We start from the raw sequence: 15,567 nt of genomic DNA, 5'->3' as shown, positions 1-15,567 counted from the left end.
ATCTATCAAAAATTTAAGTTTCTGTGGTTCATAACCCTCTAAGACTCTATGCAGATTTTTTGGTTTGATGGGTGTTGGGAGCTCTTGAGAAGCTTGATTTTTGAGTATCTGGGCATTTGGATTTGGGGTGGTTTGATTTGCACCGAATACAAATGTGTTTATAGGGGCAAGGGTTTCGACTGCATCGTTCACCTCTGTTAAATTGGAAACAGAATCTCGTACGAAAGGGTTGATTCTGTTGAGGCTTTGGACCTTGAAATTTTATAGTTGCAGCTTTGAGTCGCAATTCCTGAATGGGGTTTTGCCATGGAACGTTAACTGATTCTCTGAGTTTTCTGAACTGCTCATCATATAGTCTAAATGCATGGTCACCGTGCAAGGACTGCACTTCACGGATCATATGGCAGTATTTGAGAAGGTAAGGGGCCTCATCGGGAAATTTCTCAATAAAGATGGCTGAAAAAATGAGGAAAGCATCAGTCCCTGGCCCAGAGTGATGGGGACTTTGGTTTTTTGACCTTGATGTAAGTTAATGACCCCAGTAGAAATGGTTACTGAAAGAGGTTCATCTTTTGTGCTAAGTAGTGATTTTAAATCAATATATTCATTGTTCCAAATTTTTTGTTTCAACTTAAAAGACACTGAAGCACCTAATGGGATACCATCTTTTACCTCTATAACCTGATTGGATGACCTTGCTGGCTCACCTAAAAACAATTGATCGAGAATTGTTCCAATTCCAGCTGAAGATGCACTGCCTCCTTGGCCGGTCAGAGATACCTGAGGCTGAGTTGTTGATGTTGTAGCTATTGACTGACTCTGCTGGGATACCATTGATGATGTCACCGTGGATGGCTTGTTCACAGACTGTTGTTTTATTACGGCAGCTGCCAATTTGTCATAGTCTATGGAGGGGGTAGCGTTCGACTGTACCGTATTCACATTTGCTTCGGCATTTTCAACATTTGTCTCAGCCACCGCAGTAACATCAGCAGTATTTCCCACATTTCGCTTTTTACGAGTTTTCGACGAATTCCCCGATGTACCATATAATTTCCGCTTAGGAGGCATGGTGGTGACCTGAGAAAATTTATGTAATGAAGTAAAATCTGTAAATATCATAAATATGTTTGCAATATACACAAGTTATGCATACGAAGTCTGAACAATGCAGCATTATTGTATGCATTAAGTATAATAATGACAACACCTAATGCAGTCAATTGACAGTCAAAATACAAGACCTGATATTTTGTACAGGTATGATACTTGCATGTCTTGAAAGGAATGACATAAATTAATTGACTACGGTTTTGGTGATTACAATTTCATGGACAAATTGCCCCGAACTTTATATGCAAACAGAGAAATATGATATTAACCTGCACTTCCCGGAGCCGTACTGCATGATATTCATCTTAAAAGAATGTAAACTATGACAATATGCATATGCAGCAGCATGAATAATATGGAAATGCATAAAATTATGAACTTGCATAGAATATGATAAAATGAACTTGCTCTATTTATATAATGTGTTAGGTCCCACATAGAATTTAGAGCAAAGTAGTTAGGGCAAGTGCCCTGATCTGTGAGTGCATTGTTGCTAATGTAAAATGCGCATGGTCTCTCATAGAATTTAGATCAAATAATGATAAAATGATATATATCACTTGTGCGATGCTCATAATGACATATGCGTATGGTCCCGCATAGAATTAAGAGCAAATTATAATAAAATGAACATACTTATACATAAAATGTTCATGATAAATTATGCGTATGGTCCCGCATAGAAATAAGAGCAACTTATGACAAATGAACATGAACTGTTCACAAAGTAAAATGCTTATGGTCCCGCATTAAATAGTTAGCTCAAATTATGGCTAAACACAGGATTTGTAACTGCACTGTTCATAGAGTAAAATGCGTATGGTCCCGCACAGAATTAAAAACAAAATATGACAAGTGCCACCACCTGTTCTATGCCATTCATAATATAAAATGTGTATGGTCCCACATTTGTATTTATAAGAAGGGAGTATGATCCTGCATACTCAATTAAGTAGCCAAGCAATTTATATTGTAAAATGTGTAATAACACTTCCATATGGGTATGGTCCCACATAAGTACTAAAAGAAGCCACAACAATAAAATTTACCAAAAGATGTTTTGCTGGGTTTTAACTTCATCAGGGAAAATGAAAGTAAAACTATACATGTGGTCCTGCATAGTCACCACTATACTGAAAAATTGTGTATGGTCCCACAAATATCAAGTATTTCATTCTCATGCATTTTCACCTATTAAAAACCCAACAAAATACAAAGACAAGCCAGTCGATCAGTATGTATAATTAATATCATTCAAATTATACTGGCCTGAGAAAAGCTTTGAAGTGCAGTATTGCTGAACGAATGCTGCACCAATATCTGTGCATTGGGGAGGAAGACACAACATGGACTGGTGAACCTGGGCATTGTAGGTGTACCCCGTCATGACAGTGGAAGTTCAGGTCACTCCAAAATCCCCTGTGGTGCCAAAAATGGACCCCTTCTAGGTCGGAACATCCTGCCTTAAGAAAATTGTTTGCGGCAACGATTTTCGCATTAAAGTCGCCGGAGGACGCCCAAGGCTGACGACGCAACAGTTGACCGACAATCACAACTGGGATATCCATCCCCTCGTGTAAATAACTTGCTATTGAAAGGATATCCGTTGATAATTTTTCCATCTCATAGCGCAAAATGTCATTTTCGCCAATCTGAATAAAACACACATGTGGTTTGTTTTTAAATTTGATAAAATCCTTTAACTGGGACACACGTAATCCTCCTCGGGCACATACCCTCACATTAAAATTGTCCGAATCCAAATTTAGATTCATGAGACTTGAGTTTGAGTCCATGTAACGCTGGAGCCGAGACACAAATGAATGTCCTATTATGCAAACACTGAGACGCTTCACGTCGTCCATGTTGTGGTCCATCTCCCTTTTGTAACCGGTTATAACCGGATCGCGCACTGCACGGGCGGGCCGAGCCAAAATTAACAATTAGGGTAGTGCAAAAGCGTTTGTTTACACTCACCGTTCTCTGCCAAACAAAGATATATGATCGATATAATGTCACTAGATGTTCCTTGCAGATGAAGGACGTAGGTCATCAATAAACTTCGCAAAATCTTACAAATTTCACTGCACCAAATTTGTGTGGCTTCTATCAAAATTGAAGATTTTATGAGGGCATATTGCCCGAAATGAAATATTGATTATATGAAGAAAACTCATAAGATATAACATTGCAATGCCTTCAAATTTAGCTCAAAAATCAGCTGTTTAAAGTGACCACCCCTATGAAAGTTTCTTAGACTCGTCCATTTACAGGTGAATGACACACCTGAGTGACCACTAAACAATGCTTTCAATTTTGCAATTGTGATTTATAACAACACAATATTATTATTTCAATCCTTTAATGATTTTAATACTGGTATAACATTTTTTCCAGGACATTTCTGTGCAGCTCTATGACTCACATGGTCTCTTCACTCTGAAATATATTAGAATTAAAATTATATAACAAGGCCTAAATTAAAATATTGTTTGTTTCCCTTAGCCGACCCAGATTTTTAGCAATGGGTAGGTAGGTAGGAAAAATATTTTATTTTTTTTCTTTTTGACTTTTATAAAATTACTATTAAAATAAAAAAAATCAACATGTTCATATTCTTCCTTATTAGTCTAAGATCTTATGCTTCATGGAACAACAAAATGTACAAGTAGTACTTAAAAAAATCTGGTGTAAGCTATATATCTTGCTTTGCATGTCATCCTGCACCTACTTTTAATATAAAGCTTATTTTATGTAGTGTATGCACCTTCTGATCCTTAGCCACCCTCTGTAGTATGCTAGTTAGTTTATAACATAACTTCATGGTGGATGTCACAGTGCCTTATAACATATGGATCACTAACCAGTCCCTCTAAGCACTATAGATACTGGAGGTTCTAACTAGTACTGCACTTAGCAATGAACCTAACTTCATTCAGCACTAAGATTCTGTACTCTCATCCTTAGTAATTGACACTGAATATTCTTTGTTGAACACATTTAATACTTATCTTTAAAAGAAATCAAGTATTTAAACATCTGTCTGAATATGAAAACTTCTAAATAAATTGAGAAAAGAAATTCCCTACTTGAGAAAACATAGACATGCAATTACATTTTTTTTCTTAAAACATTACTGTTCATGTCGCTTTCATCTTAATATTACATAAAGGAATTTTGATTTGCATCTAAATTGGGTTTCTCTTAATGATAACTTTTTCACTTCTTTTGCACTGTGCACAAATTGGAAGAACAGTTCTAAATTTTTTTAATGTCTCCTTGTCCCTCTCGGCCTGTTCTCCTGCGCAGTGGCAACAGATGGTCTTGTTGACCCCCAAGGTATTGTTCTCGGCATAATACGGAAACTCAATGGGTGAGTTACAGTTTAACTGCATCCTTACACAGATGTTAAGGTTTTCAAAACCTGAAAGTATAACAATTTTTAGGTATATTTGCAACATAACATAGAATATCAATAATGTTTCCCTTTATTCAACATATGATTTTTCTTACTATTCAATATTCATCTAAAAAGTCTAGGTATTTTAAATATACAAACCATCTGGAACAATCTCTGACCCACAGCTGTAATCATACTTTTCCAGAATTCTGTGCACTGCTCTCATATCTTGGAGGGAGTGTTTACTCTTGGAGTATATGCATCGAGGCTTATTGCATTCATAACACCTCTTGATGAGCCTGACGTTCTGTGCAACCAACCCTGAATTCCTGATACCATATAATACCAAAATTCAATTAAAGAATAAATATTAAAATGCATTATTTTTTCTATAAATTCTCTGTACAAATTCTGTTTATTCACTCTATATACTTTATCCTTTAATACATATTTAATTTACATGTTTAATGAAATCACATGTTGACAATAAAATTACCTGAATTTGTTCAGCAACAGCTGTAGCCCTTGCATTTAATGCTGATGGCCTGTCCTTTTCTGATGTATCCTTACCAACTAGGTCTTCAAAATCTTGATAATGGTCTCTGTCATTTTCTTTGACCTCTGGATCTGGAATCCATGGAAATTCTGTTGCTCCTCTGTTTGGTCCACAACAGGTTATGTCCCCACATCTGTGAATCTGAAAGATGTATGTCCTCTCTCTACAGTGATCAGCAAGGAATTTCTGGTAGTCTGTTGGAAGAAATTATCCTATTATTACAAATCACAAATTCAAAACACAACGTACCTGGAGTCTGATATTAACAAGTTTTTTCTGCATCATTTTAAAATCATTTACACATACCTGCATTAGATTTCAAAAATCTTTCTTGATATTTCCCTAACTCTATATTGGGAAAAAGATTTCTGACAGTCTCCTCAAATGTTTTAACAGCCTGATCTGAAGCAGCTGAATGTACTTGAAAAGGTTGTCCTTTTAGCATCAGTCGCTCTGTTCTTTCTTCCAGAATTTCACGCAAAGGTCTTACAGCTTCCATCCAAGCAGGCTTTACCTCGGGATTTTTCTCAGCTTTTTTCCTTATGTCAGACATTGTATTTGCAGATTTTATCACTTGCTCAACTTCACTGGTGCTTTCCTCTCTGCATAGTGCCACATTCTGAATTGCAATGTTGAGAATTGACATGATTCTCTCAGCTGGGTTGAGCCAGCTATGTCCAGGAGCAGTTCTAGCTGCCACTAAGAAGTCTAGGTTTAGCTTTTTGAATAGAACAATGAGACTCAGTTTTACTGAATGGAATGTCACTCTGTGATCTGGGCCTCCATCAGAATAAAGTACCAAACCCTCAGGAATTTCTGTTTTCCCCTCCAACATCATTGATATCTCGGTAGCATGTCTCCATGGTGAGCTTGACTGAAAGATTGAATCCTTATAAGTAACATGTACTACTCCTCTGTAGAAGGAATCATCTTTTTTCTCAGGAATGTCAATTCCAAACACACGGATGGAGTCAATGACCCTTTACTTTGCATATCATGGTCTAGCGCACTTAAGTTTGACTGCATTGGAGCAATGGATTTTTTGCCACGTACACCTGTGGAAACATAAAGTCCAGGCTCACCAAAATCTACTTTGGATTTATCGTCAACACAAAGAAAGGTCACAGACGGCTTATATTTCACAGAAAAATGTCTGGAGTACTTAAACACTGCAGCACAGTAGTGATCGTCCTGATGACTAGATCTCAATTGGCGAGTCTGAACTTTGAATTGCAATGGTATCTTCGATTTGTAAAGTTTTGACACATTTGTATGGCTGTTTTTTGGGACAAATGCAAATAAAACAGTGCTCTCACTAGGTATATTTGTATGTTCTGGCAACTTAGAGGCGACTTGATTGATCAAATCCCTTACTGAAACAAATTGAGATAAGTGCTCCACATTGTGACGTCGTTCATCTGCAGCAGTCATATCTTCAATGATTTCAGAAAGTTTATCAAAAAATGAGTTAAATGTATCATTTGGACGGCCAGGATTCAAGTGCCTTAAATCGGTAACTATATCTGGGTCTTCTGACAATATAGCTTCTCTTATGCGATTTTCAATGCCTTTGTTTTGCTCAGCTGATGAGTCTAAAGTAAGCTCAGTGTAAATAACCCTCAGAACAGCAGGTGGAACTGAAACTGCAGGTAAGTTGCAAAATTTGGATACGAACATTTTTCTCATCTGTCTTGTATGAAACTCTGGTAGTAAAACCCTAATTTTCTCATACACCTGAACAGAACACTGCATCACTTCATCAGTAGCTCTTTCTTCGTTTGTCCTCCACAGGACAATGGTACTTCCAACTGCCCCACCTGGGTTGTAAGTAAGAATGTCAACAGGGACGGATAACTTCAAATATTTTAAAAAGTTCCATCTTTGTTGACTATCCATAGGTTTCTGAAAACTTGTGTGTTTTTTCTCATCATAAAGCAAGTATGAGTATTTTTCACGCCTTGCCATTATGTCATCCAGAATGGAATATTGTGGAAAAACTACATCTGTTTTTGAGGTTCTATGTTCCAAAAAGGCATGGTCTCCAACTTGTCGAACTGGGTGATCTAAAATCTGACGTTTCTGCTGGGCATCATTTGACATATCCAGGAAAGTGGCATACGCATCAAGGGATATAGCTAAATGTTCCAGGTCTCTCCGAAATTCTCCCCACTGGGCAGTAAACGCACACGTTACTATGTTGAACAAAGCTGAGCTATGTTTCTTTATCTCAGTTGACTGAATTGAAGGAGCCTTCTGTTTCTTTTTTTTCCAATCATTGAGTCCTTTAAAAGAAGACTGAAGAAACCTGAAAAAGAAGCATAATTGTAAACAGAGATATCTTTCTAATTATTTTCTATAAATAAATAGATTTTCATTTTAGAATTATAATAAAAAATTACAATTTTTATCACAATAAAATGCCTATGATTTTAGTAGGAACATGCTCTCCCCTAGCCCCTTTCTGAAAGTATGATTCTGAACATCTGAAAGTTTAGATATACAGAGATATCTTTTATATATTGTATCTGATAAAGTGTGCTATATTTTGATACATGATCAATCTACAAAATACAACAGGCTAAATTTTAAAGAGAAAATCATAGCACTTATGCCAACTGACAGACAACCTTTTAGGAACTGGTTTGACGTCTTTGTAATGTAAACTTCTCTCCATTATTTTTTCCATGTTTCCATCCAAGTACCATAATACATCAGTTATTGCAGATACGTGTTTTCTAATTACGTCGTTTGTCATCGACAGAGGAAATTCAGCTCCACATTTGGCCATTTCATCACAGATATTATTGTACATTTTGTCTTTCCCTAAAATGGAAACAAAATAATATTTAATTAATATTTAATATATTGCCGAACTATCTGTAGCACATGCCAAGAAATGGTAGGGTATAACGGCAATTTATCTTCATTTACTTGCAGCAATACATTGGAAATAAATATTAATGTCTATACCTGTAAAACGCAGTGAATTTTGGTCTTTTAGGGGTGGCGGTTTCCTCTTCGTTGATGACTCCATCATTTCTGTGAATGCTGTTCTTTTTTTTCCCTGGGGCTGATCCTTTAAATCTAACTCTAATCCTACACTCTCGTCCCTTTCTACTTTGAAACGTACACATTTTAAAAGATTGTTAAAATTTTTCATAGTCAGCAATGGCTCTTGTAAGTCTGGGTGAAAACAATCGGGACTGTTTAGTTTTTCTGAAATAGTAACGGTAACTCTGTCCGTTTTATGCACGTGATAGTCTGAACATTCATTGGCAAGATCGACATATATATCTGCAAATGTTGTTTCATACATAGTACTCTAAAAGTCTGTTTATACAAATCTGTTTTGAATTGCCAGCACATGTTGCGGTTATAGAGGCACACACGGTGAAGCAATCCTCGTCTGAAAGTGACTTGAAGGTAGACAAACTCCTTTTTACCGCCATGCTGTCAAACATACCGCCATTCTGTCAACATTTAACGAAGTTCCTAATCTCAATCATCAACACGCTTTATACAATTGGGGAAAGGGAGAATCAAAGCGTCTAAATAACCTAACACAGGTTTTGGTGAAAAAAGCTAAACGGATAAAAACGGATAAAGATACGAATCAAATAAAAAAAATATTTTTGTGAAAATTGAAATAAAATATTTTGAGTCGGGCTAATTTTCGCGGGTCGGTCGGCTAAGGGCAAACAAACAATATTTTAATTTAGGCCCAATGTAACTGGGTGGGTTGTGGAGGGATTGCAATGTTATATCTTATGAGTTTTCTTCATACAATCAATATTTCATTTCGGGCAATATGCCCTCATAAAATCTTCAATTATATTTCAGAAAACATCATAAGATATAACATTGCAGGTTCAAAGCTCCAACTAACCTAAAGTCAAAACTGCTTTGGAAAATCCATCTGATTTATCTAAGCATGTAGACCTACAATAAAATTTATAAAAGGTTCCTGCATGTGACCAGTCTGCCATTTCTAATACCTCATTTACAGATGTACCTTTTTTAAAGGCCTTACTGGTTGATGCACTACGAGCTGAATGAGGCTTAAATTTAGCAGTATCAATACCTGCCATGGCCATAACATCCCTTATCCAATTTGAAACTGTATTAGCTGTTAAACCTTTATGTGGTTTAATAACCGACCGTAATATTGGATCACCTGAATGCTCATTACGAGTCCTAAATGTCTTTGTTCTGTGTAAATACTCAAGTAAACATTCAACTACACACAGATTTTTATGATCTGGAAAACGTGCATAGAACACTTCTTTTGAACGGCAATCTCTTTGCGTCTTTGACAACCCTGGCAAAAGAAATTTAACACCTGATGGTATAACTTGCAGGAACCCCTTATCTAATCTTGCTATTTCTGAAACTCTTTTGGGGGCAGCAATAGCTAGAAGCATAGCCAACTTTTTTGACAAGAGTTTTAGAGACAGTTCTTCATTACTTGGGAGAGAAATAAAATAATTTAAAACCTTATCTACATCCCATGTCTCTTTATATCTTGGTAAGGGGGGATTTCCTCTTAAAATACCTCTCATTAGAAGTTTTACCATGGAATGCTGACCAATGGGCAAATTATTGACATGAGGCATCACGGAGGAAAGAGCAGATCTGTGAACATTAATTGTTCTATATTGAAACTCCTCATAATACAAATAGCTTAAAAAATCTAATACAAAGCTTATAGGGGCTGAAAATGGATCAACCTCCCTTCTGACACACCAGCTAACCCACTTTTTCCAGGCTGAATTGTAAGAAGATGTTGTGCCCTTTCCCCATGAGTTACAGATGAGATCTTCAGTCTCTTGCGATAAGTGCATTGTTTGCATGGATCTCCTGAGACAACCCATCCGACTAACTGGAGTGAGTTGTTTCTCACTAGTGGGTGAGGTTCTCCCTTGTCTGACATTAGGAGATTGGGAATTATTGGGAGGAGAATGGGATCCTGAATGCACATCTTCAGAATCGTTGCATACCATGGTTGGGCTGACCATGCTGGGGTTACTAGGAGAATCGTTGCTTTTTCCCTCTGAATCTTGCTCAGACATTGAGAAATGAGACAAAACGGGGGAAATGCATACCCCCTTATTCCCACCCAGGGATGCAACAGTGCATTGTGTGCCATTGCTTCTGGATCTGGCATCCAACTGATGAACTTGTCTAGTTTTGCATTGGTTCTGTCTGCAAACAGATCTACTTTGCAATCTATTGTTTTGTTCATTAGAATTTGAAATATGTATGGATCTAACCCCCAACTGCTTGAGTCCTTGTGATGTCTGGACTCCCAGTCTGCTATGACATTTTCCTTTCCCGGAATGAATTCTGCTCTCATTGAGATACTCTTTTTCAGACACCATTCCCAGAGATCTAATGCTAACTGATTGCACATCTTGGATACTGTTCCACCCATTTTGTTGATGTAAGTCATCGCTGTTTTGTTGTCTGTTTGAATAAGAACAGCCATGTTTGTTTCTTGTTTCAAAAATGCCTTTACTGCATGCGTTATTGCTAAAAGCTCTAGAACATTTATGTGATAATGAATCTCGCTTTGTAACCTTACACCCCCTATTCTGACATTTTTGCAAGTTGCCCCCCAACCTAGATTGCTTGCATCTGTCTGTATAACTACTGATGGCTGATTCATTACAATACTCTTCCCATTTGTGTCGTTTAAATGGTGAATCCACCAGAGTAGATCTCTCTGGGCTTCTAGAGTTAAGAAGACTTGAGCATTGTAATCTTGATATTGACTGAAAATTTGGTTCTTTGCCATTTGTAGATGGCGATAATGTAACGGGGCTGGGTATACTGCTTGAATGCTTGCTGTGAGATTTCCTATCACTTCTGACAATTTCCTTACTGAAACAGGATTTGAACTGAAAACCTCTTGACAAATTGTTCTTATCTTCTTTGTCTTCTCTAATGGTAAGGAGAGTGTCATTATACTGGAGTCTATCTTGAATCCCAGATATTCTAGAACTTGGGAAGGGACTAAATTTGATTTCTTGAAATTTATCAGAAACCCTAAACTTTCTAGTAAATTGACTGCTCTCTCGCCATCTATCAATGCCCCCTCCTTGGTCTGATTCATGATCAGAATATCGTCCAGGAAAATCACTAATCTCACCCCTAACCTTCGAAGGTAACTCATGGGAACTTTCATTAATTTGGTGAAAACCCAAGGGGCTACTGTTATCCCAAATGGAAGACAAAGGAATTGATACACTTTCCCTTCCCAAATAAATCTGAGATATTTTTGATCTTCTTTTATAATGGGAATTATGAAATAAGCATCTTTCAGGTCTATTTTTATTAGCCAGTCCCCTTTTTGAATCATATCCCGTACTAGATTGATTCCCTCCATTTTGAAATGTCTGTATATCATGTAACCATTTAATTCTTTCAGGTTTATTACAGGTCTTTGCCCCCTCCCTTTTTCTCTACAAGAAATATGGGGCTTATGAACCCGTCCAATGTGTCTTCCATTTGTAAAATTGCTCTCTTTTCTAAGATGTTGAGAATTTCTTGGTTTACCAATGCATTCTTTTCCTTGGAAAATCCCTTGAAATGAGGAAGATTCACTTGAACGGGGGGATTTTGAAAGAATTCTAGTTTTAAGCCTAGCACTGTTTCTAGAACCCAGCAATCTTTTGACAGATTTTCCCAGTTTTGATGGAAATATTTCAACCTCCCCCCCACAGGGATATTCTTGAGATTTTCTGTCAAAACAGGAAATTTTAATTCTGAGGTGATTGGCCTTACCTTCATTTCTACTGATTTTCTGTCTTTCTGGAAAGAGGAAACTTTGCTGAACCTCTGCCTCTCTGGCTCTGTTGTCCTCTGTAGTTGTGGCCCCCAAACTGGTATCTGTTGTTTGAGGGCCCTGTCCGAAAAAACCGCTGGGGTCGACCTGCACCATTTCTGAAAGAGTTCCTTCTCTCGTTATTGTTATCATAGAAATAAGAGTTCTTATTGTCAGACTTGAATCGTTTTCTTTGTGGAAGAAGATCTGAAATCTCTCTATTATCTTTACTGTCTTTAGCTAACAGCTTCCTAAATGTGTTTCCAAACAGTTTATCTTTTGATTTTCTTAATGCTTTCTTTCCAGAACTGTCCTCAATTAGGTCAACACACTCTGGTACAAGTTTGCCTAATAAGGTCTTGCGTCTGTCTGTGAGATACACATAATGAGCATTTCCAATAAACACTAATGCTCTCTGTACAATATTTATAACATCATTGGGGTCTATGCCTTTATTAGCTTTTCTGACCTTTTCAGCTTCATGTCAAAGTATGGCTAATGGACCAGTAGCATCAAGAATGCGATTTTGTGTATTTATTATAATTTTCTCTTTTTTGTTGGACATGGCCTGATTGAATCTTTTCCTAAAAAGTTTTTTAATGATTCTTTCAGTTTCTTTTGATTTTAATCTTTTTGTGTTTGGTGTTTTACAGTTCTTTGTTATTTCTTGTCGAGTAGCTTTGGTAATGCCATTGTTAGCATACTTCTCAATGTATTTCGTTATTTTCTTTGGTAATTTCTCACCTCCCTTCATCTTCAAAACCTGTGAAGGATTGAATATATCTGAATCTGAATCTGACTCGGAATCATTTGAACTACTGCTGTCATCTGAACTTGATTCTTCTGAATCGCTATCGCTCTCCTTCTCACGCTTTCTCTTTCTACTTTCACTTTTGGATGCATTAACTCGTTCGTTTCTCCATTCTCTTCCCGAACCTTCATCAGAGTGAGGTTCTTCATTAGTGCCCTGAATCGGCGTACAAGCATTATTAGTGCCCCGTATTGGCGTATTTCTTGTGCCCCGTATTGGCGTATCTTTTGTGCCCCTTATTGGCGTATTTTTGTCTTTATTGCCCTGAATTGGCGTTTGCTCATAATCACTTTCTGCATCGTCGGAAATTTGCTCGTTTTCCGAAACACAAACCTGCAGTCTATCAGAAGACGGTGTTCTTCTCCCTAAGGCATCTGGGGAGAAAAGCTGACTTTGCGCCATTCTAAACGTCTGCAATGCCTATAAAAACATGCGAAACGTGGAGCGATAAACTTACGTCCACTCACTTGTAGAGCTAAAATTAAAAGCATTGTTTAGTGGTCTCTCAGGTGTGTCATTCACCTGTAAATGGACGAGTCTAAAAAACTTTCATAGGGGTGGTCACTTTAAACAGCTGATTTTTGAGCTAAATTTGAAGGCATTGCAATGTTATATCTTATGATGTTTTCTGAAATATAATTCAATGAATGCAGCATGGCAGATTGCTGAATTATGATTGGCTAAAAGGCAAAATTTTGGGTTAGGTTAAAACTAGGCCACAAGACGTTTACACCCGTAAGACGGATAGGGGTAAAATAAGTGAAAACTAAATAAACACTGCACATGTCACATAAAAGTTATTACTTACAATAATCACTAATTTAAACAGATTTAGTAAGAATCATATTTTCAAATAGAGAATAAAATAAAAGTGTCATATTCTAATACTGTATACAGGGTAATTGTTGAACCGTGTTATTTACACCCTTTCACAATTACAAACAATTTTGCCCCGTTTTAAATTCGCTTAGTCACAGTATTGTTTGAGAAATAATACTGTGTTCTTTTAATTCGCTCCGTTTTAAATTCGCCCGCCTATTAAAGGGTGACAGGAGCGAAAATAAAACAGGGGCGAAAATTCCCGTGTACACAGTAATTTGACGATGATTTGTAAGAAATTCTATGATGATGTTTTGCAACCAAAACTACGATGCATTTTCTACATGAATCTAATAGGAAAATCTTTTGAAATGAGAATTTATTCACCGGTGTTGTGTACACAGACTGCAAAGTATTAATTTTATCGCAGTAGTCCACGAACTTTAAAATACATTGATATCTACGGTTTTCACTCATTTGGATTTTTTGTTTTGATTTTTTGTGCTCTCTGTACAATTGAATTTTGCTTTTTAACTTTATCTCACTTACGTTGAGTTCCACAGCTTTGTAGAGAAACGACGAATTGTTCTACAATAAAATTAAGATGAACATTTATTACAACATATCAATTTGAATCGTTTAAGCGTTTCTATTTCTTTAATAGAAGCTGATAGTGTTAATTTAAAGATCAATTGATTGTATTTAGTTTTGCAACCTGTTCGAAAATTCTTCACCCATGAATAATGGCTAATATAGAGACGTCATCATTTATACCGATGTAGAGCTTAGATTTTAGACTTATACTTGGCACTTGTTAAAAGCAATTGAACAGTTATGTATCTTTATGTCGTGGCACGGGGTTTCGGTTTTAAAGGTCTCAACCAAGGACCTACAACTTTCAATCCAAAGAGCCGATCGCTTTGCGAAGGAATAGAAACACATTTTTTATCGAATTAGGTCAGTCGCGACCTTCCAATAACAAAGCGAGTTCTATACCAAATGAGCTACTGTGATGGTTCAATTCCATTCAAGGGAAACATAATTATTGATATTTTAATACCAAAATCATTTGTAATCATTTGCTGTGGCCTTCAACTCGACATTTATATATATCGACGACGTATTGTCAATTAATAATGATAATTTCCATTCCTACGTCGATACGATATATCCTGGTGAGCTTGAGATAAAAGATACCACAGAGTCCGACACTTCTGCTTCATACTTGGATATTTTACTAGAAAAAGACATTAATGGTAATCTAACAACCAAGCTCTATGATAAACGTGATGACTTTAACTTTTCTATCGTCAACTTCCTTTACTTATGCAGCAATATACCTTCATCACCTGCATACGGAGTATATATATCTCAGTTGATTCGATACGCAAGAGTGTGCCCTACGTATGAACAATTTCTTAAACGAGGTAAATTATTGACAAGCAAGTTGATGAAACAAGAATATCAACAGTCTCGTTTAAGGTCATCATTTCGTAAATTCTATGGTCGATACAATGACCTTGTCAGCAAATACAATTTATCATTGAGTCAAATGCTGACTGACGTTTTTCATACCAATTGTTAGTCCATTATTTATACACTGAATTGACGACGGATTTTTTCCGTTATTTACTGATCATGACAACGAGCACACGGGGGTGTGACCGGTTGGCAGGGGATGCTCACTCCTCCATGGCACCTGATCCCACCTCTGATGTTTCGGAGGTCCGTGTTTGCTCTGCTCTTATTTTGTATATTGTTTAATGGACGTTGAGATTGAATACTGTTCATTATCTCCATATCCTTCTTGTATTTCATGCAAATCTAAAGATTTGCAATGCTTTAATCATTATGAATAACACTTACAATCATTCTTGCATTCAGTCCAAACTTAGGCCAGTCACCTTCCTACATTGTAGAAAATTAAAAGGCTTAAACAAAAGAATTGTAAAAACTTATATCAAACAATTCAAATTCCCTTGTCATTGGTCATTTGCAAAATTATTTGGTTAAAAAACAAAAAGATGCTTGAGTTCTGACTGACA

The 15,567-nt window shown here is 36.7% G+C and overlaps 3 protein-coding genes across 3 annotated transcripts; all 3 read right to left on the bottom strand.

Annotated features, from left to right (window-relative positions):
- Window positions 1-4,173: 4,173 nt before the first annotated feature.
- On the bottom strand, window positions 4,174-4,844 carry LOC134242029 (uncharacterized). The gene is made up of 2 exons (XM_062724034.1): window positions 4,673-4,844; window positions 4,174-4,537 (listed from the first exon to the last, which is right to left on the bottom strand). The coding sequence occupies exons 1-2, from the start codon at window positions 4,737-4,739 to the stop codon at window positions 4,302-4,304; spliced, it is 303 nt and encodes a 100-aa protein (XP_062580018.1). The 5' UTR covers window positions 4,740-4,844; the 3' UTR covers window positions 4,174-4,301.
- A 170-nt stretch (window positions 4,845-5,014) lies between these two features.
- LOC134242028 (uncharacterized) lies at window positions 5,015-8,785 on the bottom strand. The gene is made up of 4 exons (XM_062724033.1): window positions 8,040-8,785; window positions 7,697-7,892; window positions 5,376-7,374; window positions 5,015-5,263 (listed from the first exon to the last, which is right to left on the bottom strand). Exons 1-3 carry the CDS (start codon window positions 8,383-8,385, stop codon window positions 5,976-5,978), a joined length of 1,941 nt encoding a protein of 646 aa, XP_062580017.1. The 5' UTR covers window positions 8,386-8,785; the 3' UTR covers window positions 5,015-5,263; window positions 5,376-5,975.
- Window positions 8,786-9,771: 986 nt separating this feature from the next.
- Window positions 9,772-13,105, bottom strand: LOC134242034 (uncharacterized). The gene is made up of 3 exons (XM_062724040.1): window positions 12,637-13,105; window positions 11,853-12,011; window positions 9,772-10,532 (listed from the first exon to the last, which is right to left on the bottom strand). The coding sequence occupies exons 1-3, from the start codon at window positions 13,103-13,105 to the stop codon at window positions 9,772-9,774; spliced, it is 1,389 nt and encodes a 462-aa protein (XP_062580024.1).
- Window positions 13,106-15,567: the final 2,462 nt, after the last annotated feature.

This window comes from Saccostrea cucullata, unplaced genomic scaffold (genome assembly GCF_032062105.1).
Source record: "Saccostrea cucullata isolate Sc308-1 unplaced genomic scaffold, CSIRO_AGI_Scuc_v1 ctg2798, whole genome shotgun sequence".
Taxonomy (NCBI): domain Eukaryota; kingdom Metazoa; phylum Mollusca; class Bivalvia; order Ostreida; family Ostreidae; genus Saccostrea; species Saccostrea cuccullata.
Note: the sequence above shows the minus strand (reverse complement) of the source record. Positions and strands in the feature narration are given on the sequence as shown.

Excerpts from the sequence above, each read along its gene's own strand:
- LOC134242029 (XM_062724034.1), bottom strand. The coding sequence starts at position 4,739 with ATGAGAGCAGTGCACAGAATTCTGGAAAAGTATGATTACAGCTGTGGG. Across the intron at positions 4,538-4,672 it reads GTCAGAGATTGTTCCAGATG|GTTTTGAAAACCTTAACATC; the intron begins GTTTGTATATTT and ends TTATACTTTCAG.
- LOC134242028 (XM_062724033.1), bottom strand. The coding sequence starts at position 8,385 with ATGTATGAAACAACATTTGCAGATATATATGTCGATCTTGCCAATGAA. Across the intron at positions 7,893-8,039 it reads AAATTCACTGCGTTTTACAG|GGAAAGACAAAATGTACAAT; the intron begins GTATAGACATTA and ends TTTCCATTTTAG. Across the intron at positions 7,375-7,696 it reads GTCAAACCAGTTCCTAAAAG|GTTTCTTCAGTCTTCTTTTA; the intron begins GTTGTCTGTCAG and ends CTTCTTTTTCAG.
- LOC134242034 (XM_062724040.1), bottom strand. The coding sequence starts at position 13,105 with ATGGCGCAAAGTCAGCTTTTCTCCCCAGATGCCTTAGGGAGAAGAACA. Across the intron at positions 12,012-12,636 it reads GGTTTTGAAGATGAAGGGAG|AAATGGTGCAGGTCGACCCC; the intron begins GTGAGAAATTAC and ends GAACTCTTTCAG. Across the intron at positions 10,533-11,852 it reads GAAAATCAGTAGAAATGAAG|ACAACAAAACAGCGATGACT; the intron begins GTAAGGCCAATC and ends TTATTCAAACAG.